A 27,941-nucleotide genomic window follows, 5' to 3' on the forward strand; every position below is an offset into this window, starting at 1 on the left:
TCAGGAGAGGATGGTGTGCAGTTTCTATTTTTAAATGACCCTTGCTACAGCCCAGACACGTTAAAAAAAAAAAAAAAAGTTCTGTGCCCTGCCCAGTGTGGCTCAGCTGGTTGGGCATCATCCTGTGCACCCAGAAGTGGCAGGTTCGATTCCCAGGTCAGGACACGTACCCGGGTGGTGGGCTGGATCCCCAGTAGGGGTGAGGGGGTGTGCAGGAGGCAGCCGATCCATGTTACACTCTCTCACGGCGATGATTCTCTCTTCTCCCTTCCTCTCTCTCTCAAAATCAAACTATTGTTTCATTTTCCATGGGCTCTCTGTAATCGTTACTACACAGCAATTTCCTAGGGAGTCATTGATTGAGGAGTTAAAGATTCAGCTTTATTCTGCTTATGATCCTGCCACTTGACTGCTTGTACCTGGCCAGGGAAAACTCAGGGGGAAGATAAAGATTCAATTTGTGCCCCCAAACGGGCCAAGTAATGTTGAAGAAGAAGGAGGTGGAAGAAACTGCTTTACCGTCACCATCTTTATAAAACGACTAGAGGCCCGATGCACGAAGTTCATGCAAGAGTAGGCCTTCCTTCCCCCGGCTGCCAGCACTAGCTTCCCTCGAAGCCCCGGCTTTGTACGGAAGGTCATCCAGAAGGACGTCCAGTCTAATTAGCATAGTACGCTTTCATTTTTATAGGTAGATAGTAACGAAGGCAGTGCAGTTCTCATCCAGGGGCAGAAAGGGAGACCAACGGGACATGGCAGAGAGCCCAACACATGACAGATGACAGGAGAGAAGTGACCCTGAGGGGTCGGCGAGGGAGAGCTGGACTCGTCAATGAATGGAACCGAAGGAAATGGACCCCTGCCCCACGCCCAGCCCAGCAGTGAATCCCGGGCTGACTGAGGAGCTAAATACGAAACGTAAAACGTGGAACGTTTAGGTGAAAATACTGGAGACGACCTTTATGCAGAAGTAGTTCTTGGACAAGATCTGGACGAACCCAAAGATTTGATTTATAAAATTTACATTAAAACTCAAAATACCTGTGCACCGAAATTCAGCTTAAGCCAAGGATACAGACTGGGGAAACATTGCACAAAGCAGAGAAAGGATTAGCATTCAGAATAGATCAAGAACTCCCACCAGGCGATGAGAGAAATGAACACAACCTCCGTACGGAAAAGTGAGCACAAGATGTAAGAGGATGATTCAAAGACCTGGAAAACCAGGACAGCGGACAAGCATGCCCAGCCTCACCAATAACCAGACACCCAACCTAAAACTTCTCTGAGGTTGCCCTTCACCTGCCAGATTGCAAAACGAATCGTCTGATCACGGGAAACCTAGGTCTGTCAAAGAACACGCATGAGCAAGCACGCTTTCAGATAGAGTGACAGAGCCATTTGGCGATTCGGCCAATGGATGAGCAACCTGTAACATGCGCATGGACTGTACATGCGTGATATCATGCACATTTCTGGTGTGTGTGTGTCCGTGTAGATGAATCTCAGGGTTATAGGCAGAAAAGCGCAAATTGCAGGTGAATGCAAATTATAGATAATATAGGCACATTTTATATATATTTTATGTGAAGCTTAAAAAAAACACGTAAAAGAAAACCACAGTAAAATACAGTGTGGGGATGATGTCAAATGCGGGGGAGCAGTCATCCGGTATGGGGCGGGCAGGGCAGAAGTGGGCACTTCCTGGGGGTCATGTTTTATGTCTTCTATCAGGCAGTGAGCTCAGGCGCCCACCCCCCAGGAGAAGGCAGCTGATGGTATCCTACCAGTTGTCCCTCTACCCTTGACCTTGGGCGCTCATTGTTTTCCCTGTGGGCACTGCGTTAGGAGGGAGAGTGGATCGTGGTTGGATAAAACGGCCCTTTCCAAGAATCAGCCCAGAGAGAGGTGAGCCCCGGCTCCCTCCCATCTCCTCGACGCCAATCCGGACTCCTGTCTTCCTGGAATGAATCGATTTCTTTTTTAAAAAGGGCTACTTATCCTCACGAAGCAGATTTGCTCAAAGTTCTAGCTGACGGGAGAGAGGTGCTCAGGGATGCCAGCCGGGAGAGAGAGGAACACCCCGGCCCCGGGTCATCCCTGTGTGATGACAGCGCCCACGGAGGCCGCCGTACCAGGTGCCAAGACGGGAAACACGGTCCATCCGGGAACGGAAATGGTTTTCCTTCTAAAGCGACATAACCCCTTCCTGGCTTTTCCCGGAAGGTGTTTTCCGAAGCTGGGCAACTGAGTCCGAAGCTGAGTAGCCACGTGACTCTAAGAACCGGAAGTTGGATTTTTCGATGTTCTGCTGCTCTTAGCGAAATGTGCTTTAAAGCACTGGGCGCGAAGGATGCACTTGGATTCTTCTGATAAAGAAAGACCTTGACACTGACATTGACTCGGAGACAAAGCCAGCAGGTGTTAACGGGACCGACTGGGAGCCAGGCGCTGCGATCAGCTCACTGAGCGAAATAAAAGACGCCCCAGACGCCTGCGGGAGAACAGCTCCCGCCCCGGGAGGCTTTCTGGGAGGTTTCCTGGGCTTTCTCCATTCCTCCAGGGAAGCCCCTGCTGGAAACCAGCCGCGAGGGGGCGTTCCTCACTTTTCTGTAAGTGGACAAAACCCTGACCTGAGTATCCAGATGAATCTTTAAAAAATAAATTAATTTTTTTAAAAAAAGAACATGGGCTGTGAAAGAATAAAATGAGGGGAGGTCGGTGGTGGTAGAGGTACCTGGGCCGGTGAGGCCTCACATTCAAATGGAGACCCACAGGATGGGAGGGGGGTCAGCCAGGTGAGGAGCACCTGGTGGGAGGTGATGGCGGGGGTGGGGTCTCAGGCAGGTGCCTTTCTCTCTCTCTCTCTCTTCCTCTCTCACATGCACACCCCACCCCCCTGCAGCTCCCTTACCTGGAGGAGCACTAATTCTGAGCTGTGCACAGGAGGAAGGAAGGTCCCCGTGAGGGGAAAACAGGTGAGGCGGGAACGAGGAGGGATGTGGAGATGAGCGAGAAGGGGGGGGTGGGGGGCACAGGCGCTGCCACTCACTCCACTGCTCTCCCCGAGCCTGGCCGCACCCTCACTCCTCACCTCTGCGTTGCCAAGTGCCGTGAGCTCTCTATCCTTATCGACACCCCTCGACTCCCCCACGACTCTGCTCCATCCCCTGGCCACTGTCATGGAGCAAGCTACCATCATCTTCCTCCAGGACAACTGCAACACAAACGTTCAGAGGACAGACAGATGCGCCATGGGGGCACGGCAGGATCCCTCTCCAGCCGGCCGGGCGGTAGGAACCATTGTAAACTTCTGGGCCAGCCCGGCCGGTGTGGCTCAGTGGTTGAGTGTAGGCCTAGGAACCAGGAGGTCATGGCTGATTCCCGGTCAGGGCACATCCCCGGGTTGCGGGCCCAACTCCAAGTGGGGGCATGTAGAAGGCAGCCGATCCATGATTCTCTCTCATCATTGATGTTTCTCTCTTGCTCTCCCTCTCCCTTCCTCTTTGAAATCAATAAAAATATATATAAAAAAGAAATAAAAATAAAGAGCAAACTCATGGGCCATACGAGGGAGTGGGCTGGATTTGGCCTCAGAGCCCACGGTCGGGACAGTCACCTAAAGGATCAATCTCAGCCCCTTGACCTAGGAACTCCGCCCAGAGCCTTGCGCACGTCTTCCGGGTGCTCCCCGACAGACAGTCCTCCCCAGTCACTCTCTGCTTCTTAAATGGGTTGTACCCTCCAGCCCCCCAGACTCCTCTTCACCCCATTTCCAACCTGGGGATGCTGGCCTCCCCCAGGCTACACTCTTTCAGGACTACTTATTACACACCTTCCCTAAACCTCTCCCTACTCCCCCTCCCTCCCAACCCAGTCCGGAAAAAAAAAAAAAGGAGAAATCCAAATGTAAAACTGAGATGTTACAATGGGAATGCAACTATTTAAAAAGTAAAAATTTTAAAAATTCATGAGACTATGTTGCAAATCCCTATGCAAATCAATATGTAAATGTAAACGAGATAATTACCTAGAAAAATACACCAAAATGACCCCATTAAAGATCAAAAACTTCAACAAATCAATTTTTTGTATAATAGAGAAAACTGTCAAGGAATTTCCCCCTAAAAAGACCTAAAGAGTTTTACAGGAAGTGCAAAACTTCAAGCACTCGATAGTTTTAATGCTGCATAAATTCCTTCAGGGCATAGAAAATAAAGGTAAGGAAGGAGACCTGAGGTGGGGTGGTGAGCGCACAATACAATATAGATGATGCATTAGAGAACCGCACCCCTGAAACCTACATAATCTTACTAACCAACGTCACCCCAATACATTCCATAAAAAAGTTAAAAAAAAAGAAAAGAAAGGTAAGCTTCCAAATTATTTTTATGAAGCAAATATAACATTGATACTTAAATATCACTTGTAAATATTGGTGCAAAAATTGTAAAATAAACATTAGCAGGCAGAACCAACCTCATATTAAGACTATAATTCAGTATAACCAAGCACATTTATTCCAGGAATGCAAGGTTGGTTTAATACTAGAATAAAATATACCATATGAAGTGATCTAAGTAGAGTCATCTGATTATCTCCACCAATGCTAAAAAAACATTTGATAAAATCCAACACTTATTTCTAATTAAAAACAAACACAAAAAACCATGCGATGTCTACTTCCTTAACATGATAAAAATACATAAACCTTAGTCCCAAAGCCAGCATCTACTGAATGAAGACTCACGAGAGCAGTGATGGCGAACCTATGACACGCGTGTCAGAGGTGACACGCGAACTCATTTTTTTGGTTGATTTCTCTTTGTTAAATGGCATTTAAGTATATAAAATAAATATCAAAAATATAAGTCTTTGTTTTACTATGGTTGCAAAGATCAAAAAATTTCTATATGTGACACGGCACCAGAGTTAAGTTAGGGTTTTTCAAAATGCTGACACGCCGAGCTCAAAAGGTTCGCCGTCACTGACCTAGAGGCATGTCCACTAAGATCAGGAGCAAGACAAGGGCGCCCGCTACCTCCACTACCATCCACTATTGTCCTGGAGGTAGGAACCGACGCGATGAGACAAGAGAAATCACGCAGAGCCACCAGAGCTGAAAAACAAAAAGTCAAACCATTTGCCGATGAAGTAATAGGCTATACCCTGGAAACCTGAGAGAATGCTCCAATTAACTCAGGCAGGAAAAGCATTAAGCAAGCAGCAGCACATAAAATTCACACAGAGAAACCAGTCGTCTTCACATACACAAAAGTGACCAGTCGGAAGACATAACAGTGGATACAACTCCACAGACAACAGCATTAAAGGAGATAAAATGCTTAGAAATCAACCGGGTAAGAATTGTGCAAAACCCAGGATAAAGGGGCACTTTAGAAACGGGCCTAAATGAGACAAAAGCGGACACCAACAAGTATAACGACATCCCTGCTCTGGAATAAAATGACTCCACACCATAAAGCTGTCAGCGCTCCTTAAGTTCACTTATAAGTAACACCATCCTCCAGAAAATACCACCAAACTTTGTATTTGGCGAGACAAGCTGTTCACATTAAAATTCATGTGGAAAAACAAACACACACACACAGGCTAGAAGACCTGGAAACCAGATATTCTAGAGTCAGAGAAACCACGAGTGGTGTCTAGTCCTCCCAGCTACTGAGCCCTGCTATGAGATCTCTAAATTTAAAACCAACGAGGAACCGGCATTTACACAAACAAAGCCATCAGTGGAGTAGAAGAGAAATCCAGAAACAGACTCAAGTTCATGTGGAAATGTGGTCTATGGTGAAGGTGTTATCTCAGACCACTGGGCTCTTTAATAAAATGGTGCTGGACAACTGGGTAGCCATTTAGAAAACAAAAAACGTTATATCTGTACCTCACACCGTCCACGCAAATGAACTCCAAATTCAAGAAGAAACTGGTGATGGAAAGAGACTTGACTTGGGGTGACCATACAATACAATGTACAGATGATGTATTATAGAATTGTACCCCTGAAACCTACATAATTTTATTAACCGATGTCACCCCAATACATTCAAATAAAAAAGAACTAAATATATAAGTACTATAAGAACACAAAAAAATTCCTCTATAAACTGTGTGCACAGAGAGTACAATAAAAGACAGATAAATTACACTCCATAAAAATTAAAAATGTACATAGTAAAAATAATTGATAGTTCATTAAAAGATATATATATATATATATATATATATATATATATATATATATTTGTATAAGAGGATTACTGTATCTTTTACCAAAAAAGTGTTAGTTTAGATCAACTGTGAAAGTGAAATAATCTTTCCTAAATAAACCACTTAGAAAGGTCCATTTAAAAAGAGCATGGTGGCCTGACCAGTGTGGCTCAGTGGTTGAGCCTCGACCTATGAACCAGGAGGTCACAGTTCAAGTCCCGGTCAGGGCACAGGCCCGGGTTGTAGGCTCGCTCCCCAGTGTGGGGCATGCAGGAGGCAGCTGATCCATGGTTCTCTCTCATCATGGATGTTTCTATCTCTCTCTCCCCCTCCCATTCTCTCAGAAATCAAAGTATATTTTTAAAAATATAAAAGTAAAAGGAGCATGGGGAGGGAGAGAAGACGACCCGTGGGAGGGAGGAGAGGAGGAGGGCTTCTCTCTGCCTTGGTGTCGGCTCCAGGTTTACCTTGTTCAGTTTCTTGTGGGCCCCGCCGTGGTTCCCCTGCGCCAGGTCGGCGCCGCTCAGGAGCCGGTAGGTCTCCGCCACCTCAGGACTGAGATCACCAAACGCCCCCACTTTGGCCTCCAGGGACTCTCTCAGGATCGAGGTCGCTCTCTGCGAAAGGGACACAAAGCTGTCTGGTTAAATGCGTTCCAAAGCTAACGAAGATCAGGGCCCATTAAGAAAACGAGGTAGCCCAGCTGGTGTGGCGCAGTGGTCGAGCCTGGACCTGGGAACCAGGAGATCATGGCTTGATTCCCTGTCAGGACACATGTCCCGTTGTGGGCTCGATCCCCAGTAGGGGGCGTGCAGGAGGCAGCTGATCCACGATTCTCATCATGGATGTTTCCGTCTCTCTCTCCCCCTCTTCATTCTTCTCTGAAATAAAAAATATATATATTAAAAAAGAAAGAAAATGATGTAGCTCACTGCCCGACAGTGGCCACATGGCTTTCCTCATCCACGCCTCGCACAAAGTAGACGCCTACTGGATGCTCGCAGAGCGAGGGAGTTGCGTGGCCCTGTGGGTATCAACTGGGTCGCCCGTGCAGATAACCGGCCAGCTGTGGCCCCAACTCACTCACCTCCTCTTGCCCAGCGCCTTGCAGAAAATGGCAATATTCGTCTTGAACCGAGAGAAACTTGGCTTTCCCCATCCCTTCCGCATCCTTCAGGTGAGCCAGGCTCTCTCGGAAGTACCGCTCGGCCACATCTGAAGCAAAGCACCGCGACAACAACTGTGAAAACGGCTCGCGGATTTGAATGGGAACCACAGAGATGCTTGTAGCGCGGCGAACTGTTTGAAAATCATAAGCACTCGGGTAAGAGGACCCTGCTGGGGAGGCTGCCGTCTGCCCGCTCAGCTGCCTGTTTCATCAGAAAAGATGCGGATCTCAGAAGGACACGGCCATTTACTTTCCTCGCTTTTTCCAGAAAGCTTAGCTCTCCCAGGGAGGCGGTCATGCAAGGTATCGGCAAGTTTGCAGGCGGCTCAAAGAGACTCCTCTTTCTTTTCTTTTCTGTTCATCCTCACCCGAGGATATTTTTCCACTGAATTTTATAGAGAGTGGAAGGGAAGGAGAGAGACAGAGAAACATCGATGTGAGAGAGACACATCAATTAGTTGCCTTCTGCATGTGCCCCGACCCAGGCCGGGGATCGAGCCTGCAACCGAGGTACGTGCACTTGACCGGGAATCGAACCTGGAACCCTTCAGTCCGATGACTGACGCTCTATCCACTGAGCCAATGGCGGTGGGGGTGGTGGTGGTGGTGTCTGTACATTTCTACATTTCTAGAGTATTACTCCACTTTTTAATTTTCTCTTGGTAGGAGAAAATTCTACTGCCTGGAAAGTATTCCTTCCTTCCCTTTTACTTGCAGCTGACTCATCGCAATTTAATGCTCAAACTCTGCGTTCACTTTGCCTGCGTCGATGATCGGATGACAGCGACCGGGGCATGACGTGGCATTTGTTCTGTTGGCTCTGAAGGCATTACCGACATCAACATTCCACGTCTCAACACCAGCGAGTGGAGTACGCCGGAGAGTTCTGTTTTCTGTCTAATTGGAAATGACCCGAAGAACGGAACCAAGCCCTCCCTGAAGAGCAAGGATCTTTCCCGGCTGGTGTGGCTCAGCGGTTGATTCCAAGAGGTCAGAGGTTGATTCCAAGAGGTCACCGGTTGGATTCCCAGTTGTGGGCTCGAGGCCCAGCAGGGGGCGTGCAGGAGGCAGCTGATCCATGATTCTCTCTCATCACGGATGTTTCCATCTCTCTCTCCCTTTCCCTTCCTCTTTGAAATCAATAAAGATATATTTTTAAAATATTTTAAACAAACACAACCCTCAATAAAAAAAAAACACCACCACCACCGAAACACCTCTTCTAGAATCCTCAGCAACCCGAGGCCCTGGCCTGGGCAGCGGATGAGTCACTCTCCTAAGCAGGGGAACATGACTTAGCTGTAAACCTGAGCCCTCGGGGCACAGGTCAAGGCCATCAATCTTCTCCCCTTTTCACTCCCGTAGACTGGCCAGGCTGTCTGCACGTCAGGGCGAGGGAGGAAGTGCGGCCCCGTGGTGTCCGGTCCCCTCACAGCCCCGTCAGGCTCTGTTCCGTCTGTGTGACTTCACTCAGAGAGCATGAGGAATACAGGGTCACGACTCAGCACACGGCGGGGCAGGAGGCTTTAATTAAAACCAATCCCTGTAGCCGGCAGGCGTGGATCAGTGGTTGAGAGTCAACCTGGGAACCAGGGGGTCAGGGTTTGACTCCCAATCAGGGCACATGCCCGGGATGTGAGCTCGATCCCCAAGTAGGGGACGGGCAGGAGGCAGCAGATCCATGATTCTCTCTCATCATGAATGTTTCTCTCTCTCTCCCTTCCTCTCTAAAATCAATTAAAATATATTTTAAAAATAGATTAAGCCACCAACAATTCCTGTAACTCTCTGGGCAGCTTTCACTGAAAGGGAGGCCTGTGTGTAGCGGCAACAATGGTCTTTTGTGATGGTCTTGGGAAAGACTCTGCACTCTGTGCTAAAGCATTAAGGACCCCAGGGAATTTGAAAACGGAAAGTCTTAGAGCCCAGCTTGGCATGAACCCCGAGGAGCACATCACCCAGCAAGCAGACTGAACCCATTCAGATCCTGCTAGGCGTGCCCTGAGGGCATCGCAGGGCTGGGCTGGGGCGTGGCTCAGTCCCCACCCAGTGTGGGGCGTGCCGGAGGCAGCTGATCCATGATTCTCTCTCATCATTGACGTTTCTCTCTCCCTCTCCCTTCCTCTCTGAAGTCAATAAAAATACACCTAGTGGCCAGATTACTATGACCAGCCAGATTATGATGACCACCCCATCAGTACAATGAAGTGAATTAGTTATGCAAATAATAATAACACCTGGAGAGTATTTGCTTAGGAAGTTTTCAGTATTCAGTATTTTTGGAAGTGTCAATGAAGTACTGATGGGGTGGTCAATATAATCTGGCCACTCAGTGTATATTTTAATAAAACATATGGATGCTGACATCTGCTTGGGGAGCACAGAGGCAGGCCAGGCTCGGGCTGGCTGGACATTTCGTAATGAGAGACGGGCCCTGAGGAGGACCTGAGGCAGGCCCTCTCGGAGCACAGGGCGGTCAAGAGGGTGGGGAGGCCAGGGAGGGAGGAAGGAGGAGGAGGGGAGAGAGGTGGGGTGTGGTGTCTAGCAGCAGGGGCAGCTAAGGAGGGCCATGGGAAGAGGTGAAGGACCCCTGTCAGGAGCCCATCGGAGCGGAGTGCACGAGGACGCCAGGGGCTGCCTGACTTCCGGTGTCTCTAGGGCACACGGGACGCAAGGAGCATCAGTAACCCAGACAACAGGGAGCCGGGCCCAGCCTGGAGCAGGCGGAGAAGGCAGGGAACAGGAGGAAGAGTGGAGAAAAGGGAGGCGGGTGTAGGGTGAAAAAGAGGAGACTTCATCAAGATCCAGGGCCTCGGTTCTGATACTTTCATATTTCCCGTCTACTGTGCAAAATGTGGGGAGAGGCTAGGCCACGTGGGGGCCGGGAACATATTGGTGCACAGGGAGCTATACCTCAAGAATGCACCCCAGCCCTGGCCGGTGTGGCTCAGTGGACCGAGCGCTGGCCTGTGGACCGAAGGGTCCCGGGTTCGATTCCGGTCAAGGGCACGTACCTCGGTTGCAGGCCCTCCGCTGCCCCTCCCTGGCCCGGGCTCTGGTCGGGGCACGTGCAGGAGGCAACCAATCGATGAGTTTCTCTCACATCGACGTTTCTGTCTTTCCCTCTCTCTTACACTCTCTCTAAAAAATCAATGGGAAAATATCCTCGGGTGAGGGTTTAAAAAAAACAAAAAAGAATGCACCCCACGCTCATGAGTCTGGTTCACGGAGCCAGGGACCCACCCCCGCCCCGGAGGCTCCGATGGGACAGAGCCCGTTCCGTTCGGAGGTGCCTGGCGCTGCCCGGCCCCCTGGAGCCCGGAGGCAGATGGGGCCACTTCCAAACAAGGCCGCCGTGCTCGGCCTCTGGAAGGTTTACACTGACATGAACTTGGCTTCCACCCACTTCATCCTCACATCCTTCGTGAGGAGAGTTAAGAGCCCTGACCCCCTGGCAGGCGGGGCTGGGAGAGCTGTTGATACCAAGTTTGTCGACGGCGGCCCTGGGAAGCCGGCCTGGCCCCGGTCCGGGGGCTGCTGGGGGAGGCCTGATGCAATCCGGGTCCCGCCTGACTTCTAGGCAGAGCTGTCCGCATAAGGAATGCGGGGCAGGCTCGGGGCGAAGGGATTAGCGTGATGCGCGCTGGCTGCTGGGCCAGCGACATTTTTTCATCGGAGGGCAATGCCTTGCATGGGCAATCAGCAGGCAGGCTAGGGAAGATGCCCCAAAGGAGATTTTTTCCCCCCTCATTAATTAGTCTTTTTTATTTTTGCCTTGTATTTATTGGCCTTAACTTTTTTGCTGTTGTTAAGACTTGCCCGAGGATATTTTTTTCCACTGAATTTTAGAGACAGGGCGGGAGGGAGAGAGAAACATCGATGTGAGAGCCAATAATGTTACTATCACTGTCTCATCATGGATGTTACTATCTCTCTCTCTCTCTCTCCATCTCTGAAATCGATAAACATATTTAAAAATAAAAACTGATCACCTTTGAAAGCAGAGCGGACCTCCCTGGGCGCCCAGCCCGGGTTCCCGCGGCTCTTTACCACCTACATTCGGGTGCAGACCCGCTGTATTGGAAACCAGAGCTGGGAGGAAGGCCGCACAGGGAGACACCAAGGACCTGGTGACGCTAAGATGCTTGGCTAACGCCTCGGCCGCTCCCCGAAGGGCCTGCGTCACAGCTCCGTCCACCTGCTGGCCCATCCCCAAGGCCCCGACGTGTGCAGGCCAGGCGGGCAGCAGGCAGCGCCCACCGCTCACCCCCCCACCCAGCCACGGAAGGCGGCTCTCACCGTGGTGCTCGGGCCTCCCGGAAGCCACAGCGGCGCGGGCGACACAGCGCGCGGACTCCGCTGCCTCCTCTCCGGACGGCTCTGCGCTCAGGACGATGAGATGCGCCTGTCGCCGTGGGAAGAAGGAACAGGCTGGTTTCCATGCCTGGCAGCAGTGCCAGGGGACTCACTGTTCTCATGGCGATAAGGACGCCAAGGAACATTCTAGCCCGCTGGACAATGGGATGGATGTGGAGGCAACGATGTGCTCTGGGAGAGGTGGACCTTAACAGCACTGCGTGGAGGGAGTGGGAAAGCACTGGGCACTGAGTCCCCAAGGGCTCGAGGCTGCGGCCAGAGGCCAGGGCCCATCGCTAAGCAAATTACTTCACAGGCTCTGCCCCTGGGAGAGGGGTGTGGGCAGAGGAGGTGGGAGGGCCTCCAGGAGGAAAGAGATGGATTTAAAAGGGCCACTGCGGCCCTGAAGGGTTTGGCTCAATGGTTAGAGCATCAACCCTGGGATGAAAGGGTAATGGGTTCGATTCCTGGTTAAGGGCACATATCTGGGTTGCGGGTCCCCCAGCCCCAGCAGGGGCAAGTGCAGAGGCAACCAATCAATGTCTCTCTCATGTCGGTGTTTCTCTCTCTCTCTCTCTCTCTCTCTCTCTCTCTCTCTCTCTCCCCCCACTCCTCCCCTCCTTCCATCTCTCTTTCCTCCTTCCCTCCCACGCTCTAGTAATCAATGGAAAAAATATCCTGAGGTGAGGATTTAAAAAGAAAAAAAAGGGGGGGGGCAGTGCTGTGCAGAGGAAGTGGGCCAGCCCCGACCCTCCACCTACTGGTCAGCTCAGCATGGGGTCTCCCCCCCCCACCGCCCCCGCCTTAAAAATAAAGCCGATTTTTCAATTCCTTCAGGAAAAAACACAACCCTATGATCTGGGGGACATGAAATAATAATGGATCCTTGCAAGTAAAATACAAAGTGCATTGCTTCAAGTAAAAAGATGTAAAATACATGCGCGGATGAAAGGGTAAAGTCACTTCTCACCTGCCTATCAGCAGGGGGAGTTTTACAAATGCCTATAAGTAACGTGTGTCCATTGATCCGCTACACAGGTACTTACAGATCGCCCGCTACAGGACACGCGTGGGCCAGAAAGTAGGGCGGTAGAGGAAGAAACAGACAGAAACACCAAGTCACACAAGGCACTACTGCGAGAGGGCAGGGAGCTCTCCACAAATTGCCCAAAACAGAAAGACCAAAATACCACGCGTTTCAAGGACAGAAACACTAGGCCAAACATAGGAATCACAACTGATATTTAAGCTGCACACTTTATATATATATATATATATCTATCTATCTATATATATATATATATATCTATATATATATCTATATCTATATATATATATATATATATATATCTATATCTATCTATCTATATATATATATATATATATATATATATTTTTTTTTTTTTAACATGTTTTTACCGATTTCAGAGAGGAAGGGAGAGGGAGAGAGAGAGAAACATCCATGATGAGAGAGAATCATGGACCGGCTGCCTCCTGCACGCCCCACACTGGGGACCGAGCCCACAACCCGGGCATGTGCCCTGACCGGGAATCGAACCCTGACCTCCTGGCTCTGGCTCATGGGTCAATATTCAGCCACTGAGCCACACCGGCCGGGCAGTGGGCGGTAGCTCTAGACTTGTTACGATAGGGGCTACTCCACACCAAGGTTGCTGGTCATAACTCTCATGGCTGTGTTAGGACCATCAGAATTTCATATTCTTAAATGCTAATAATATCCCTTGTTTGGCCACTACTTTTGTTATTAAAGCGTAGAAACAAATGGGAGAAAGTGGTCTTGGCAATGCCCCAATTAGTCATTTCCCTCCCATCCCCTCCCTCCCCCACCTCTCCGATCTGGCCTGAAGGGCCTACTGGAGATGCTTTTCAAATAGCAGGCGCCCCGGAAAGCCACGCCCTGTGAGTGAAGACAGCGGGAGCCACGGGGATGGCGTCAAGGGGCCTCGTGGTCAGTGTCTGGGGAGAGGAAGAAAGAGATGTGAGCCTGCCCCGCTCCACATGCCAACGGAATCATGGTTATGATTCTGCTCTGGGCTCGCTATAGGGAAGCTCTTCAGGGCCGCACACACCACAGGGGCGTGGGGGCAGTGGGGGGACCTCAGCTAAGAGTGAGACGGAGCTGGGACTCCCCGGGGCAGTAGCTGGAAGGGACGTCGCTGGGTGCCCGTGGCCGTAGAAAACCCAGTTCTCGGGGCCCCGGCCTGAGCCAGTTTCTTTTAATAGTCGGAGAGAGTCCTCCGTGGCAGCTCTCCAGCGGTCAATTTTAGCTCCTCCAAAGGGCTGGCGATAAAAGGCCCTGCCCGCCACCCCGGTGAGGGCTAGCACCAAAATAGATGTGTCGGGGGCTTGCATTTTCGTCCAGTTTTGGTTGCAAGTAGGTGTTCTCTTCACACTTAAGTAGGCTTTTAGATAGGAACGCGAACACCTGCCTGTCCCTTTAAAAACCCTAAGTCAGTGGTTCTCAAGCTTCCTAAGGCCGCGACCCTTTAATACAGTTCCTCATGTTGTGGTGACTCCCAACCATAAAATTATTTTCGTGGCTACTTCATAACTGTAATTTTGCTACTGTTATGAATCATAATGTAATATCTGATATGCAGGATGTATTTTCAGTGTTATAAATTGGACATAATTAAAGCATAGTGATTCATCACAAAAACAATATGTAATTATCTATGTGTTTTCTGATGGCCTTAGGCGACCCCTGTGAAAGGGTCGTTCGGCCCCCAAAGGGGTCGCGACCCACAGGTTGAGAACCGCTGGTCTAAGTGGTAGGAAAGAATGAATAACAACTTCAATGCCCCCTCCCTTCTGTCCCTAGCCGTACTCTCTCTTCTCCCCACGCCCAGTCTGATTCCGGATAGCTCCCTGATGCCCACTGTTCCCCGTGTATCCTCTCGGAAATACTGATGTGCGCCCACCGGCGTGGCTCGGTGGCTGAGCGCTGACCTATGAACCAGGAGGTCAGGGTCCGATTCCACCGGCGGTGGCCTCGTGGGGCTGGCTCCACTTGCATGGGTTCACTCCTGAAAGACTTTGGACTGTTGTACATTCTGCAGAAAACGAAAGGTCTTTCTCTCTGGTGCTTGTCCCCGAGAAGGAATACAGAGTGACAAACAAGACAGGAAGTAATAAGCCCCTTTTCTTTGTGTGGATCGAATAAATGGCTCTGAGGCATGAGTTCCCCCCGAGAGCTGTGGCCACACTGGGCCTTTCTGTGTCTTAGGGGACGTCCCTAGAGAAAAGGGGGGCCTTGATAAACGTCTAATGGCGGCTGCTGACACATAAAAGGAGCTTGTGCAGGGGACACGCCCACCGGCTCACAAAGTACCGTCCGTCTTGACCCTGTGAGCGGGTCTGTGAAGTGGGTGAGGGTCTTCTTCCCTTTCCTTTTCTTTTCTCGAGGGGTTAAGTGACTTCTTTAATCAGATCTTCCCATTCCAAATCCAATGCTATTTAGATTTCACCAAGGGACCTCTTGAGCAAGAATCGGCAAGTCTTAACAGAAACTCTCTAATCTTTCTGAACCTCAAGAATAAACAAGAAGAAAAGTCGCCTGTCACACTTGACAAGTATGCCCTGGCCGGTTTTCTCAGCGGTGAGAGCGTAGGCCCACAGACTGAAGGGTCCCGGGTTCAACTCCCGGTCGGGGCACATGCCCGGGTTGTGGGCTCGATCCCCAGTAGGGGGCGTGCAGGGGGCAGCCGATCCATGATTCTCTCTCATCATTGATGTTTCTCTCTCTCTCCCTCCGTCTCCCTTCCTCTCTGAGATCAATGAAAATATATTAAAAAGAAAAAGAACAGCGTTGGGCCTGGAACAGCTCTGGCGGCCAGCGTGCTGCAGCTCACCTGCAGGAAGTGGTTGATGGACGCGTCGTGGAGTCTCAGGGCCCGTTCTGCGCCCGCCAGTTCCCTCAGCACCGGCACACATTCGAGACTCTTTTCCCCTTTGCTGCTCTCCGTGTGTTCTAAAGCCTCTTGGTAGTAAGGCAGAGCTTCTTTCGATTTCCTCCAGCCCCGATACATCCTAAAACACCAAAGTGACAGTTTTTAGACTAAATGCAATGGAAAATGCTGGAAATACGGGTGGTCTGGGTGGTGAGGATTTGGCTCTCCGATCCCTGCTGTCCAGGTTCGTTTCTGAGCCAGCTATGACTTTTTAAAAAATGTATATTTTTTAATGGATTTCAGAGAGGAAGGAAGAGGGAGAGAGAGAGAAACATCAATGATGAGAGATGAGAGCGAATCATGGATCGGCTGCCTCCTGCACGCCCCCCATTGGGGATTGAGCCCGCAACCCAGGCATATGGCTTGACTGGGAATAGAACTGTGACCTCCTGATTCACAGGTCGACACTCAACCACTGAGCCACACTGGCCTGGGGGGGCCCATAGTAGTTTATCTTGAAGAGATACTCTGGCAAGACAAGAAGATCTGCATGTAAGAATGTTTATCTAAGCATTCTTTGTAATAGCGGAAAAGAACAAAGCACTTAAAGTGCACCAATAGGCAACCGTCCAAGCGGGTTCCAGGAAGTACATCCATGCACCGCGGAACGCCACTTAGCCATTAAAGTTAATGTCGATCCATACTTATCCATGCAGAAGTGCATCCACTACATTTTCTAAGCGAAAAAGCAAATTACAAAAATAACTTTGTATGCTATACAAAACCTTTACATCTAATCTATAGGTACACAAATGCATCAAGAAATATTTAGCCCTGGCGGGTGTGGCTCAGTTGGTTGGGCGTCGCCATTTCAATTCCTGGTCAGGGCACATGCCCGGGTTGTGGGCTCGATCCCCAGTGTGGGGTGTGCAGGACGCAGCTGATCCATGATTCTCGCTCATCATTGATGTTTCTCTCTCTCTCTCCCTCTTCCTTCCTCTCTGAAATCAATAAAAATATTTTTTTTAAAAAGAAGCTGAGAATATAATAATTGGGCTTTGAAAGCATCGTATTTTATTTCTGAAGAGAAAACCTGCTAGCATCTCTGGTGACAGAAAGAGGCTTTGAAACCAGGGTTGGTAACAGATCACTCAGCCAAAGAATACGGTTCCTGGGAGACAAAGATCACATAACTGAACACAGAAGTCAGCAAAGTATGGCCTTTGGGTCAAATGTACTGTTTTTATACATAAAGTTTTATTGGCACATAGCCACGCCCACTTGCTTACACACTGTCCAGGGCTGCTTTTGCATATGGCCTAGGAAGCATAAATACTGACTGCCTGGGCCTTTACAGCAGGGCTGGGTTGGAACGTCCCTATATGGCCCCTGAAATCATTAGGTCTGGCCCTAGGGGCATTAGGGGTGAGTTGATTACATGTTTGACCAAACAGAGCAGGCTCATTTTTAAGCTGATCATTTTGCATGGCCCACGGATGATGTGATAAATATCCACATGGCCCCGGGCAGAAAATAACGCCCCACCCCTACTTTACAGAAAAAGCTTGCCAACCTCTGGTCTAGAATCTGGGGCAAGTGGCATAGTTTCAAAATGACTGCAGATTTTTTCCACCGAACTGCACCTCGGGAACTCAGACAATACCACAGATATTTGAGTAAAGGGAAAAAAAATCACCTTGTTCCTCTCATGCTCATAAAGGATGAAGCATGTGCCCAGGGAGTCAGGAATCGGCCTCTCGTTTCCAAGGCTCCTTAAATGGCGTGCGTGTCCTGGGCACCGGGCTTGCTCATCTTAGTCCTGGCTCTGGTCTGAGGTCCTAGACCAGTGGTTCTCAACCTTCCTAATGCTGCGACCCTTTAATACAGTTCCTCGTGCTGTGGGGACCCCCAATTTCATTCTTACAAATTGAACATAATTAAAGCATAGTGATTCATCACAAAAACAATATGTAATTATCTATGTGTTTTCCGATGGTCTTAGGCGACCCCTGTGAAAGGGTCGTTTGACCCCCAAGGGGTCGCGACCCACAGGTTGAGAACCGCTGTCCTAGACTGAGTGGGGTGACGCTGTGATCACTTCACTGTGCTTCCCCAGAACTGGGAACCCCTCTGCTCAGAAAACATCTCTCATACTCTATTTTTGGGTTATCTTTTTTTATTGATTTCAGAGAGGAATGGAGAGGGAGAGAGAATCAATGATGAGAGAGAATCATCAATTGGCTGCCTCCTGCACGCCCCCAACTGGGGGTTGAGCCCACTACCCGGGCATGTGCCCCGACTGCGAATCGAACTGTGACCTCCTGGTTCCTAGGTCGACGCTCAAACCACTGAGCCACGTGGGTCAGGCTCTCATACCTCGGTCCCACTCTGGGAACACGCCTCAGAGATAATGTTGTGCGAGTGCCCAAAGAGACATGCGGAAGAGGGATCAGGGAAATGGCATTTCCAGGAGGGAAAGTGTGAAGGCAATTTACAAGTTTTACTCTCATGTTCATGAGAATGGATCATTAAATCCATTTCGTCTCTCCACCTCCCTTCAACTCTCTCTGAAAATCAATGGAAAAATATCCTTGGGTGAGGATTAACAAAACACACAACAACAACAATAACAACAACAAAAAGCTGTGGGAATCGGAACACAGGTTGGATTCGCTCTCCAAAGTGAGTAAGAATGACTGGGTGGAATGGTGCTGGGACAGCGGCGGACAGGTAGGAGGGACAGAGCTGCAGGCCCCAGGGAGGGATGGGAGGCTGGGAGCATGAGTCACTCTGCAGCACTCATCTGCCTGCCCGAGGAGGAAAGAGCTGGCCTGGCCGACGGGCACCATAAAAGGCGAGGCCGATGGAGGAGGTGGATGCACCTAAAAGATACCCTTTTAAGAGAAACACAAATCCCGTGAGAGCTGCCTGAGGGCTTATCCGGGCCTTCCACCTCCAGGACCTGGCCGTTGTGCTTGGGACTGTAGCTACAGAAACGCACAAACCAAAGCCTCCTTTGCTTTCTTCCTTGTTTTAGCCTCACCCCGGGATATTTTTTCCATTGATGTTTAGAGAGAGTGGAAGACTAGGGGGTTGGGGAGAGCATAGAGACACAGAGAGAAACACCGATGTGAGAGAGACACATTGATTGGCTGGCTGCCGCCCGCACGGGGATCAAACCTGCAACCATCAAGGCATGTGCCCTTGATGGGAATGGAACCCATGACCCTTTGGTGCACGGGCCAACACTCTAACCGCTGAGCTACACCGGCCGGCCAGGGCAAAGCCTCACTGCTTTCTAGAGCAGATCAGTGTGGGCAAAACAGTCACACTTCAGTCCGGAAACAAAGCCGAGGGATTGCATGAAAACCATCAGTTGAAACATGCGAGTCTCAGTAACTGGGTCAAGGTGAAGGTTCAGGATGGAAAAGGAAGTAGCGAAGTTTAAAACAACTCCCCTAAAGACAAGGTAACTAACTGTAGGGCAGCTGAGAAAGGGGACTCACAGGCATTCAGGACAGATGCGTACAGGGCCCGCCACCTGCTGGCGAGATTTGGTACCGCTAGTCTGGAGAGCACTCTGGAGAGGAGGTGCCGGATTCTGGGTGGAGGAAGGCATTTATACTCGACTTTGCAGCAAGGTTGTTCAACATGAAGCACAAGTAACATTAGTCAGATCTCAACAGATGGCGACAAACATCAGATCCGGGGCCTCTGACTTGCATACTTCCTGTCTTACAGGGCACGAGAGAATGCCTACTTCTGGGCAGGGAGCAATTTTGGGCTAGCAGCCTTTTGCAACCACTACCATCTCCTGTTACAAACATGGGATCAGACGGTATGATGAATTCTTTGGGGGTCTGGCTTCTTACACAACCACTGCTTGTGAGAGTCACTCATGACGTTAAGCATAGGAACGCTCTGATCATTTTCTTTGGATGAACATATCACCATTTGATCTATTCTACCTTCTTGCCAGAGGCAACCATCAGCTTATTTTTTAAGTATTTTTTTTTGGTTAGTGTTTCAAATTTACCTTTATTGTTGAAAATATTACAGATGTCCGCCCCTTTTTACCCCCACTGACCTCCCCATTCATCCCGGCCCCGCCCCTCCCAGGCCTTCACCACACTATTGTCTGTGTCCATGGGTTATGCATATATGCATATAAGTTCCCCGACAGTCTCTCCCCACCCACCCACCTTCCCTCTGAAATTCACCAATCTCTCTCCCTCAAGTCAATAAAAATAATAAATAAGATATGCTGCTGTTTTAACCTCCCACCCAACAGAACATATCAGACTGCATAAAACAATGACTGGCAGAACCATGGACAGCGCTAAACAGCCCAATAATTGTGCGTCAAAATTCAAGCGCGCTTACCTTCAAAACTAATACATCAAAGTCGCAAAAGATAAAACAAAAATGTGAATTTGAGTCACCCCTAAGGCAGACTTATTGCAACCTTACACACGGCAATTAAAGAACACAATTTCCCTTGTAGCTCCCTGGCAACCTTCCCGAAACTTGGCCCTGGACTAGATCCCAAAGAAAGCTTCAGTAAATTGCAGAGTCCATACCCATACCATACAAATATGTTTCTGTCCATAATACCATAAATTAGACAGGAATAGCACCCAAACACCCAGGGAAAAAAAAATCTCACGTATCTTCAAACTAAAACACAGATCACGTGAATAATCATTGGCTTAAAGGGTAATTTATACATTAAGTTATAGATGCTAAAATAAAAACTGGATCCCCAGGAGGGGGCATGTAGGAGGCAGCCGATCAATGAATCTCTCTCATCATTGATGTTTCTCTCTCTCTCACTCACTCTCCCTTCCTCTCTGAAGTCAATAAAGGCAGATTTTAAAAATAAGAAACTTCCTGTCTGGAGACAGAGTCCTCCGGCAAAGAACCGCCAGCCGTCATGCTTACGAAAAGTCCTGCCCTGGAAACCTACCGCGCGAATGACAGCTTGATCCGAGCTTGGGTTTCTATCCACTCTTCCTTCACGATCCTTCCACATCGCAGCAGCTCCTCTGAAAGCGTCTCTGCTTTCGCCAAGTTCTCTGTGGCCTCCTTAAATCTGAGCTGTGTTCAGGAAACATGACCCTTGGTTCTGGATTCCAGGACCCTAGTTCCTGGACATCCTGGACTCTCTACACTTCCCATCACCCTTCCCGGGTCACCTGTCAGCTTTGAGAATCCTATATAATAAAAGCCTAATATGCAAATTGTCCCCTCGACCAGGAGTTCGACCAGGGGCGGGGCCGGCCGGCCAACTGCGGAAAGGGAGGCCCTGGCCAGTGGTGGTGGCAGCAGGCAGCTGGGGAAAGAGAGGTCCCAGCCGGCAGCTGGCACCCAGCAACCGCTAGGGACCCTACCTGTGCATGAATTTCGTGCACTGGGCTTCTAGTTATATATAAGGAACATAAATAGTATGTCTCTTTGTAAGTAGAGGCCAAAGAATACTTTTTTTATTTTTGTTAATCCTCAAACTAGGATATTTTCCACTGATTTTTTTTTTTTTTTTTTTGAGAGAGAGTGAAAGGGATGGGGAGAGACACAGAGAGAGAGAAACATTGATGTAAGAGAAACACACTGATTGGTTGCCTCCTGCACAAGCTCCAACTGCGGCCTGGGATCGAGCCTGCAACCGAGGTACATGGCCTTGACCAGAAGCCAACCCGAGACCCTTCAGTCCGCAGGCCAACGCTCTACCCACAGAGCCACACTGAAAAGGGCCAAAAGGATACTTTTGAAGGGAGAGTAGGGCTCTCCCCAGGGTATGGAATAGCTCAACGGAACACCTGAAAACAGCTGTGTTGTCATCACAGGAAGGCACGATGGAGTTGGTGAGGATTTCTCTGGCTTTCTCTGCATGGTGTTTGGCCTGCAGGGACGTTCCTAGGGACAAAGAAGAGGAAGTCTCAATTTCTCTATCATCTCAGTGGGCAATGTGCCCCGACTGGGAATCGAACTGTGACCTCCTGGCTCCTAGGACGACGTTCAAACCACTGTGCCACGCTGGTCAGGCTCTCATACCTCAGTCCCACTCTGGGAACACATCTTAGAGGTAACATTGTGCGAGTGCCCAAAGAGACATGCGGAAGAGGGATCATGGAAATGGTGTTTCATCAGTCTCTTACGGTCAGGGAATCCAATGAGGTCTCCTTGACCTACTTACTGTCAAGGGGCGAGGTACCGGGACAGCGGGAAATACTGTCATAACTGTAGCAACCAAACAGTGTTTTATACCTAGTACAGTAGATGAAATTTCCACACACCCCACCCCTTGTAGTCAAGATAAGATCTTTTCTCCCCGAAAATGGTCTTTTTATTTATCTATTTTTCTAAGATATATTTTTATTGATTTCAGAGAGGAAGAGAGAGGCAGAGAGAGAGAGGGAAACATCACTAATGACAAGAGAGAATCAGTGATGGGCTGCCTCCTGCACACCCACACTGGGGATCGAGCCTGCCACCGGGGCATGTGCCCTGGACCGGGAATCAAACTGTGACCTCCTGGTTCATAGGTCGATGCTCAACCACTGAGCCATGCCAGCTGGGCCCAAGAACCCCACTTTGAAGACCCTAAAAAACAAAACTCCAAGGGTGCAAATCTTCCTGCTCTTTTTTTATACATTATATATAAAAAATCTTATTGACTCTTTGTGAAGGGAGATGGCTTCCCCATGTGTGCAGAGGAGAATGATCAGGGTAGTTTAATCCTTGCGGTTACATGTTAGTCCAATTTGGGGGGAAAAAGCAGAATCCAACCAACTGAGCCTCCTGGGTCTGAGCTGAGCTCACCTTTCAGCTGGAGGTAGCCTTGAGCCAGATTAACATACGCCTCTGCTAGTTTCCAATGGCAGCTGCCATAGCAGATCCTGGTCAACGCCACGCAGCGCACGAGCTCCTGGATCGCCTGCTTATACTGTAAGGAAAAGAAAACAGGCTTACTATTAAAAATTTTTTTTTAAATATATTTTTATGGATTTCAGAGAGGAAAGAAGAGGGAGAGAGAAATAGAAACATCAATCTATAATAATAAAAGCGTGATATGCTAATTAGACCAGACAGCCCAACGACCTTCCGGACGACCTTCTGATGAAGCCGGGGCTGCGAGGGCCGAGCCCCTTGCACAAATTTCGTGCATCGGGCCTCTAGTAAGAGATAATCATCAGTCGGCTGCCTCCTGCACACCCCCTCCTGGGGATCGAGCCCGCAACGGGGGCATGTGCCCTGACGGCGAATCAAACAGTGGCCCTCTGGCTCATAGGTCGACGTCCAACTACTGAGCCACACGGGCCAGGGCAGAATCTCCTTCTTTTTATGGCTGAATGATATTCCATCGTGCATGTACATACATACACATTTTCTTGGGAACGTCACCTAAGCCACTGCCCTTCTCAATGGCCCGGGCACAGGGATGGAGAAGGAAGGCTCCTCACCTCGCGCCGGCTGGAGTAGAACTTTGCTTTCTCTTCGCAGAGCTGGAGTTGCTCTCGCGGAGGCTGGAAGAGGACCGAATGAGGCAGCCTGCTGGCGAACTTCTTTCTCGGCGTGACGCTGACAGCCGCCACAATTTCGTCTAAGTACTTGGATATGTGGGTTTCCTGTGATTCTTGCATAGCTTTATAGGCATTATCCTCTGGTTTTTAAATGGGGAAAAAAAAAGAGAGAGGTGTTAGGTGATCTTTTTCATATCGACTTTTTCCCTAGAAACTGAGGGTAGGCTCCAGGAAGATTTCAACACTATATTCAGGACTTCTTTGAAAACAGGAGCATTCTCGCCCAGCCTGCGTGGCTCGGTGGTTGAGCCTCGACCTGTGAACCAGGTCACGGCTGGATTCCCGATCAGGGTCCCTGCCAGGGCTGCGGACTCCATCCCCAGGTGTGGGGCGTGCAAGAGGCAGCCAATCCATGATTCCCTCTCATCATTGATGTTCCTCTCTCTCTCCTCCCCTCTGAAAGCAATAAAAACATATTAAAAAATAAAATAAAAAAGGAAGTGGTCACGTTACCAAACAAGGTATTTAAAACATTTGTGTGTGTTTTTTTAAAGTTCCCTAACAATGCTTGGATTTTTTTTTTCTTTAACATAAAGCTCTCGTCCTTTGCTGTCTTTATTCCCTGATATAGACATTGAAGGAATATTTATGCACAGCCTATTCAGCCACGCTAGGAACCGCCTCAATATTTAAACGACTAAGCTGTCACTGTCTTTTCTAGCGATCCTTCCTCACAACAGGTGTTTCAGAGACCAGGTCACCGCCTCCTCTCTGGCAGGAACCTATCAGCGCGCACCGCCGGGCCCTGAAAACCCGGCGCCCAGGCTCACCGCTTGCTCCCTAACCTTGGCCATGGTGCCGAAACCCACCCGGCCTCCGTTTTTCACCCGTCAAAGGGGGTAGAATCATGGTACCTGTGCCATGGGATTGCTGTGAGGGTTAAAAGAGGTAAGCTACGCGCAGCTCTTAGCACGCCGCCTGGAACCCAACAAGCGCCCGGCATCAATCATTGTTGTAATCCCTCAACGTATACATTCAATGCGTGCACGGATGCCTGAATGGACGCACGAACGAGAGCGCAGAGTAGTTACCGGCGGCCTCTGAGGTTGGAGCCGGACAAATCACACCCTCACGCCGCAAAAGCAAAAAGCTACTCCTTCCTGACAGCAAGCCCGGAGCCGGAGCCGGAGCCGGAGCCGGAGCCGGAAGCGAGGGCCGGGGGTGGGCGGGGCCAGCAGGCCGGAAGCGATGCTCTCGACCAATGGCCACATGGCTTGGAAAACGAGCGTCTCGTCCCACCTATCGTGAGACCGCGAGAACAGGGGGACATTATCGCGAGATTCCGTCCTCCCGCGCCATTCCCGCTTTCCCAGCTCTCGGCAGGGAGGGCCCCGCCCCGCCCCTCACCGCCTGGCCCCGCCCCCTCCGCGGCGCCCCGCCCCGCCCGGCGCCCCACGGTTGCCGTCCCAGCTCAGCCTGCGCCCGGGAGCGCTCTCTCCGCCGGCGCCCAGGTGAGTGTGCGCCTCCGAGTCTCAGGTGACGGGAGCGGCGAGGCCCTCTGTCCCGGCCTCCGCCTCGCAGGCTGGGTCCGGCGACAGCGTCCGGGCCGCGGGGCGTGGGTCGCGGGGCGAGCGGGCCCGGCCGGGCCCTCCGCGTCCCTGGGGGCCGGGGACTGGGCCCGCAAAGCACCTGTCTGCACCTGGGGCTTGAGTCGGGGCGTCGGAGGAAAATGACCTTTGACAGATGCTTTGCATGTGCAATGTCCCGTGTTGGGGCGTCGGAGTGGCTTTTCCCAAGGAAGTAACGAAGCCAGTCTCAGGGGCTCCTGCCTTGCCTTGAAGGCACCCTGCCTCCAATGGGCGAAATATTCTTAAAATGGGAGGTTTTGTTTCTTTAAGAAAAAAGAAACAAAACAAAAACCCAGCACACGAACGTGGGGTGGTGTTTACCTGTCAAGAAAACTCGTGTGGAGGTGCAGTTGTATGCGGTGAATGCTGAGGCTGTCGTTTCCTTTTTATTTTCTTTTATTTTCTTTTTATTTGCTATACCAGTCTCTTTTTTTTAAATAAATATTTATTGTTGAAAGTATTACTTATGCCCCTTGTCGTTTACGTTGAACTGTCGGTCAGAGGTAGTGAAGGGACTTTGCGTAAAAAAAAAAATACCCAGGTAAGGGAGGTATGTGGCCGAGGAATGCACATTGGAAAACGGCATTATTATTTTTTAAATTTTTTAATTTAAGTTTTTATTTTTATATGCATTTTATTGATGTCAGAGAGGAAGGGAGAGAGAGAAACATCCACGATGAGAGAGAATCGTGGATCGGCTGCCTCCTGCACGCCCCGTACTGGGGACGGAGCCCGCAACCCGGGCATGTGCCCTTGACTGGGAATCGAACCCTGACCCCCTGGGTCATAGGTCGAAGCTCAAACTCTGAGCCTCAGCAGCCGGGCTGATGTAGCTATATTCTATATACATATTTAAATATTCTTGAAATACCTTAAGCTAGGTACAAAAATGAGGATTTGCCGTATCCGATTTTTAAAAAAAATATATTTTATTGATTTTTTACAGAGAGGAAGGGAGAGGGATAGAGAGTTGGAAACATCGATGAGAGAGAAACATGGATCAGCTGCCTCCTGCACACCCCCTACTGGGGATGGAGCCCGCAACCTACGTACATGCCCTTGACCGGAATCGAACCCGGGACCCTTCAGTCCGCAGGCTGACGCTGTATCCACTGAACCACACTGGCCCCGGCTGTATCCGATTTTTAGCTTGTTTCTTTGGTTGCCCGTTGTGAAACCAGTCTCTTGTCTTAGGGATTCCGATCTCAATTTCAAGACTCTGTGTGTTTTTTTCAATTAGGACTATTTCTACTGAGTAATAAATATTTCCTAAATAGGGGATGTATTTTTATGAAATGGTTATTAATCTTCTAAATACGCCTGACAAATTTAGTTGTTATGAGAACAAACTATGGGGATTCAATGCATGACTCTCTTTTTTAGTATCTGCAGTGGCTGCGTGTGCTTAACGGGCTTGCCTGGCAGTGCTGTCCGCGGTATTATAATCACTCGCTGGTCTTTCTCCTCCTCAGAGATGGACGGATTCTGACAGGATGTAGTGCTGCCGCGTGCCCGATGGGATCTGCTCAGCCATGGCGTCCGAGCTCGGCAAGACCATCTCGGTGGCAAGGCTGGAGAAGCACAAGAACTTGTTTTTAAACTACAGGAATCTCGACCACTTCCCGCTGGAGTTACTCAAAGGCGAAGGGCTCCAGTTCCTGGAGAGACTCTATATGAAAAGGAACTCGCTGACCACCTTGGTACAGTATTCTATTGCGTTCTTTAAAAAATAAAATAAAATAAAACCCTCTAGAACGTGTTCCTGACCAAGGTGCACTTTCCCTGTCTTAAGACCGTCAGACTGAAATGGGTGTCCTCTCTTATTATGTGAGCAGGTGCTATAAATCCACATCCAGAGGGTCCACGTGAGCTGAGAATGTGTTACTCAGGACCCCGCAGTTGTGTGGTGACAGGAGGAGCCGTGTAGGGAAGCAAAATATTCGCAAATGTTCCACTTACCAAACTGCCCCCATTCAAAACCCCTCTTTGCTTAGCCTGTGCCTGTGTCTTGGCCTGTGACTTTTTTTGTGTGCGTTAAGCTTCCTAGATGATCTTTTGGATGTTACAATATTGAATGGACCAATTAAAATGTAAAGAAGAGTCCAGCTGGTGTGGGTCAGTGGCTGAGCCTCCACCTAGGAACCAGGAGGTCACGGTTTGATTCCCCATCAGGGCACAGGCCCGGGTTGTGGGCTCCATCCCCAGTAGGGGGCGTGCAAGAGACAGCCGATCCATGATTCTCTCTCATCATTGATGTTTCTCTCTCTCTCCCTCTCCCTTCCTCTCTCTAAAATCAATAAAAATATATTTTTAAAAAAGTAAGGAAGAGAAAGACCAACAAGAATGATTTTTTAAAAAGAATGATTTGAAGATTAAAATATTAAGATGGGTGTTTGGGAAGCCTGATGTAGCCCTTTGAGTGTTTTGAAAAAACAAAAAACCTTTTTAATGATTGCACTGTGATCATTAATGATTTTGAATCCGGCTATCATCCTATTTGTCAGAAAAAGTTTTGCCCCAAAAGCAACATCTGATTCACTCTTTTTATGTTCTAGGAATAAGCACATAGTTATCATTATAACCTAAATTTTATGACATAGAAGATTTTAGAAAACTATTTGTAATTATTTTCAAGAGAATGTTCAAATCAGATTTTTCATTTTCACTATTAAGAAATTTGCTCTGCCGAAACCGGTTTGGCTCAGTGGATAGAGCGTCGGCTTGCGGACTGAAAGGTCCCAGGTTCGATTCCGGTCAAGGGCATGTACCTGGGTTGCGGGCACATCCCCAGTGGGAGATGTGCAGGAGGCAGCTGATCGATGTTTCTCTCTCATCGATGTTTCTAGCTCTCTATCTCTCTCCCGCTCTGTGAAAAATCAATAAAATATATTTTTTAAAAAAGTAAAATATTAAAAAAAGAAAGAAATTTGCTCTGTGTTTTAAATGGATTTGCTTTATATGAATTCGAGTTCTTATTCATTTTAGATCATTTATGGTGTCTTTTTTTGTGTGAATTGATCCATTCTTCATTCCTTTCTCTGTATTGGACTTTGCTAAATATCTGAACGTATATCTTATTGGCTTCATATAATGGACTGTTTTCCTCTAAAAGTTTTCTTGATCTATA

The 27,941-nt window shown here is 49.2% G+C and overlaps 2 protein-coding genes across 7 annotated transcripts in view; one reads left to right on the forward strand and one right to left on the reverse strand.

Annotated features, from left to right (window-relative positions):
- Window positions 1-24,404, reverse strand: part of TTC23 (tetratricopeptide repeat domain 23) — a 28,957-nt gene extending 4,553 nt beyond the window's left edge. Inside the window, exons 1-10 of one of the 5 annotated variants that reach the window (XM_059678136.1) lie at window positions 24,278-24,404; window positions 23,127-23,326; window positions 22,486-22,609; window positions 21,429-21,579; window positions 20,633-20,758; window positions 15,628-15,805; window positions 11,699-11,804; window positions 7,319-7,530; window positions 6,699-6,848; window positions 3,095-3,217 (exon numbers count right to left, since the gene is read on the reverse strand). In XM_059678136.1, coding sequence (XP_059534119.1) covers window positions 3,095-3,217; window positions 6,699-6,848; window positions 7,319-7,530; window positions 11,699-11,804; window positions 15,628-15,805; window positions 20,633-20,758; window positions 21,429-21,579; window positions 22,486-22,609; window positions 23,127-23,306 — 1,350 coding nt within the window. In that variant the 5' untranslated portion in view covers window positions 23,307-23,326; window positions 24,278-24,404. Of the gene's footprint in view, window positions 1-3,094; window positions 3,218-6,698; window positions 6,849-7,318; window positions 7,531-11,698; window positions 11,805-15,627; window positions 15,806-20,632; window positions 20,759-21,428; window positions 21,580-22,485; window positions 22,610-23,126; window positions 23,327-24,100 lie in introns of all 5 variants that reach the window. The other 4 variants (XM_059678135.1, XM_059678137.1, XM_059678138.1 and 1 more) reach the window with 4 other exon arrangements.
- Window positions 24,405-24,587: 183 nt separating this feature from the next.
- Window positions 24,588-27,941, forward strand: part of LRRC28 (leucine rich repeat containing 28) — a 41,246-nt gene continuing 37,892 nt past the window's right edge. Inside the window, exons 1-2 of one of the 2 annotated variants that reach the window (XM_059678323.1) lie at window positions 24,588-24,697; window positions 26,287-26,514. In XM_059678323.1, coding sequence (XP_059534306.1) covers window positions 26,347-26,514 — 168 coding nt within the window. In that variant the 5' untranslated portion in view covers window positions 24,588-24,697; window positions 26,287-26,346. Of the gene's footprint in view, window positions 24,698-26,286; window positions 26,515-27,941 lie in introns of those variants that run through there. The other variant, XM_059678324.1, reaches the window with a different exon arrangement.

The sequence above is a fragment of the Myotis daubentonii genome, chromosome 21, assembly GCF_963259705.1.
Source record: "Myotis daubentonii chromosome 21, mMyoDau2.1, whole genome shotgun sequence".
In the NCBI taxonomy this organism is placed as follows: domain Eukaryota; kingdom Metazoa; phylum Chordata; class Mammalia; order Chiroptera; family Vespertilionidae; genus Myotis; species Myotis daubentonii.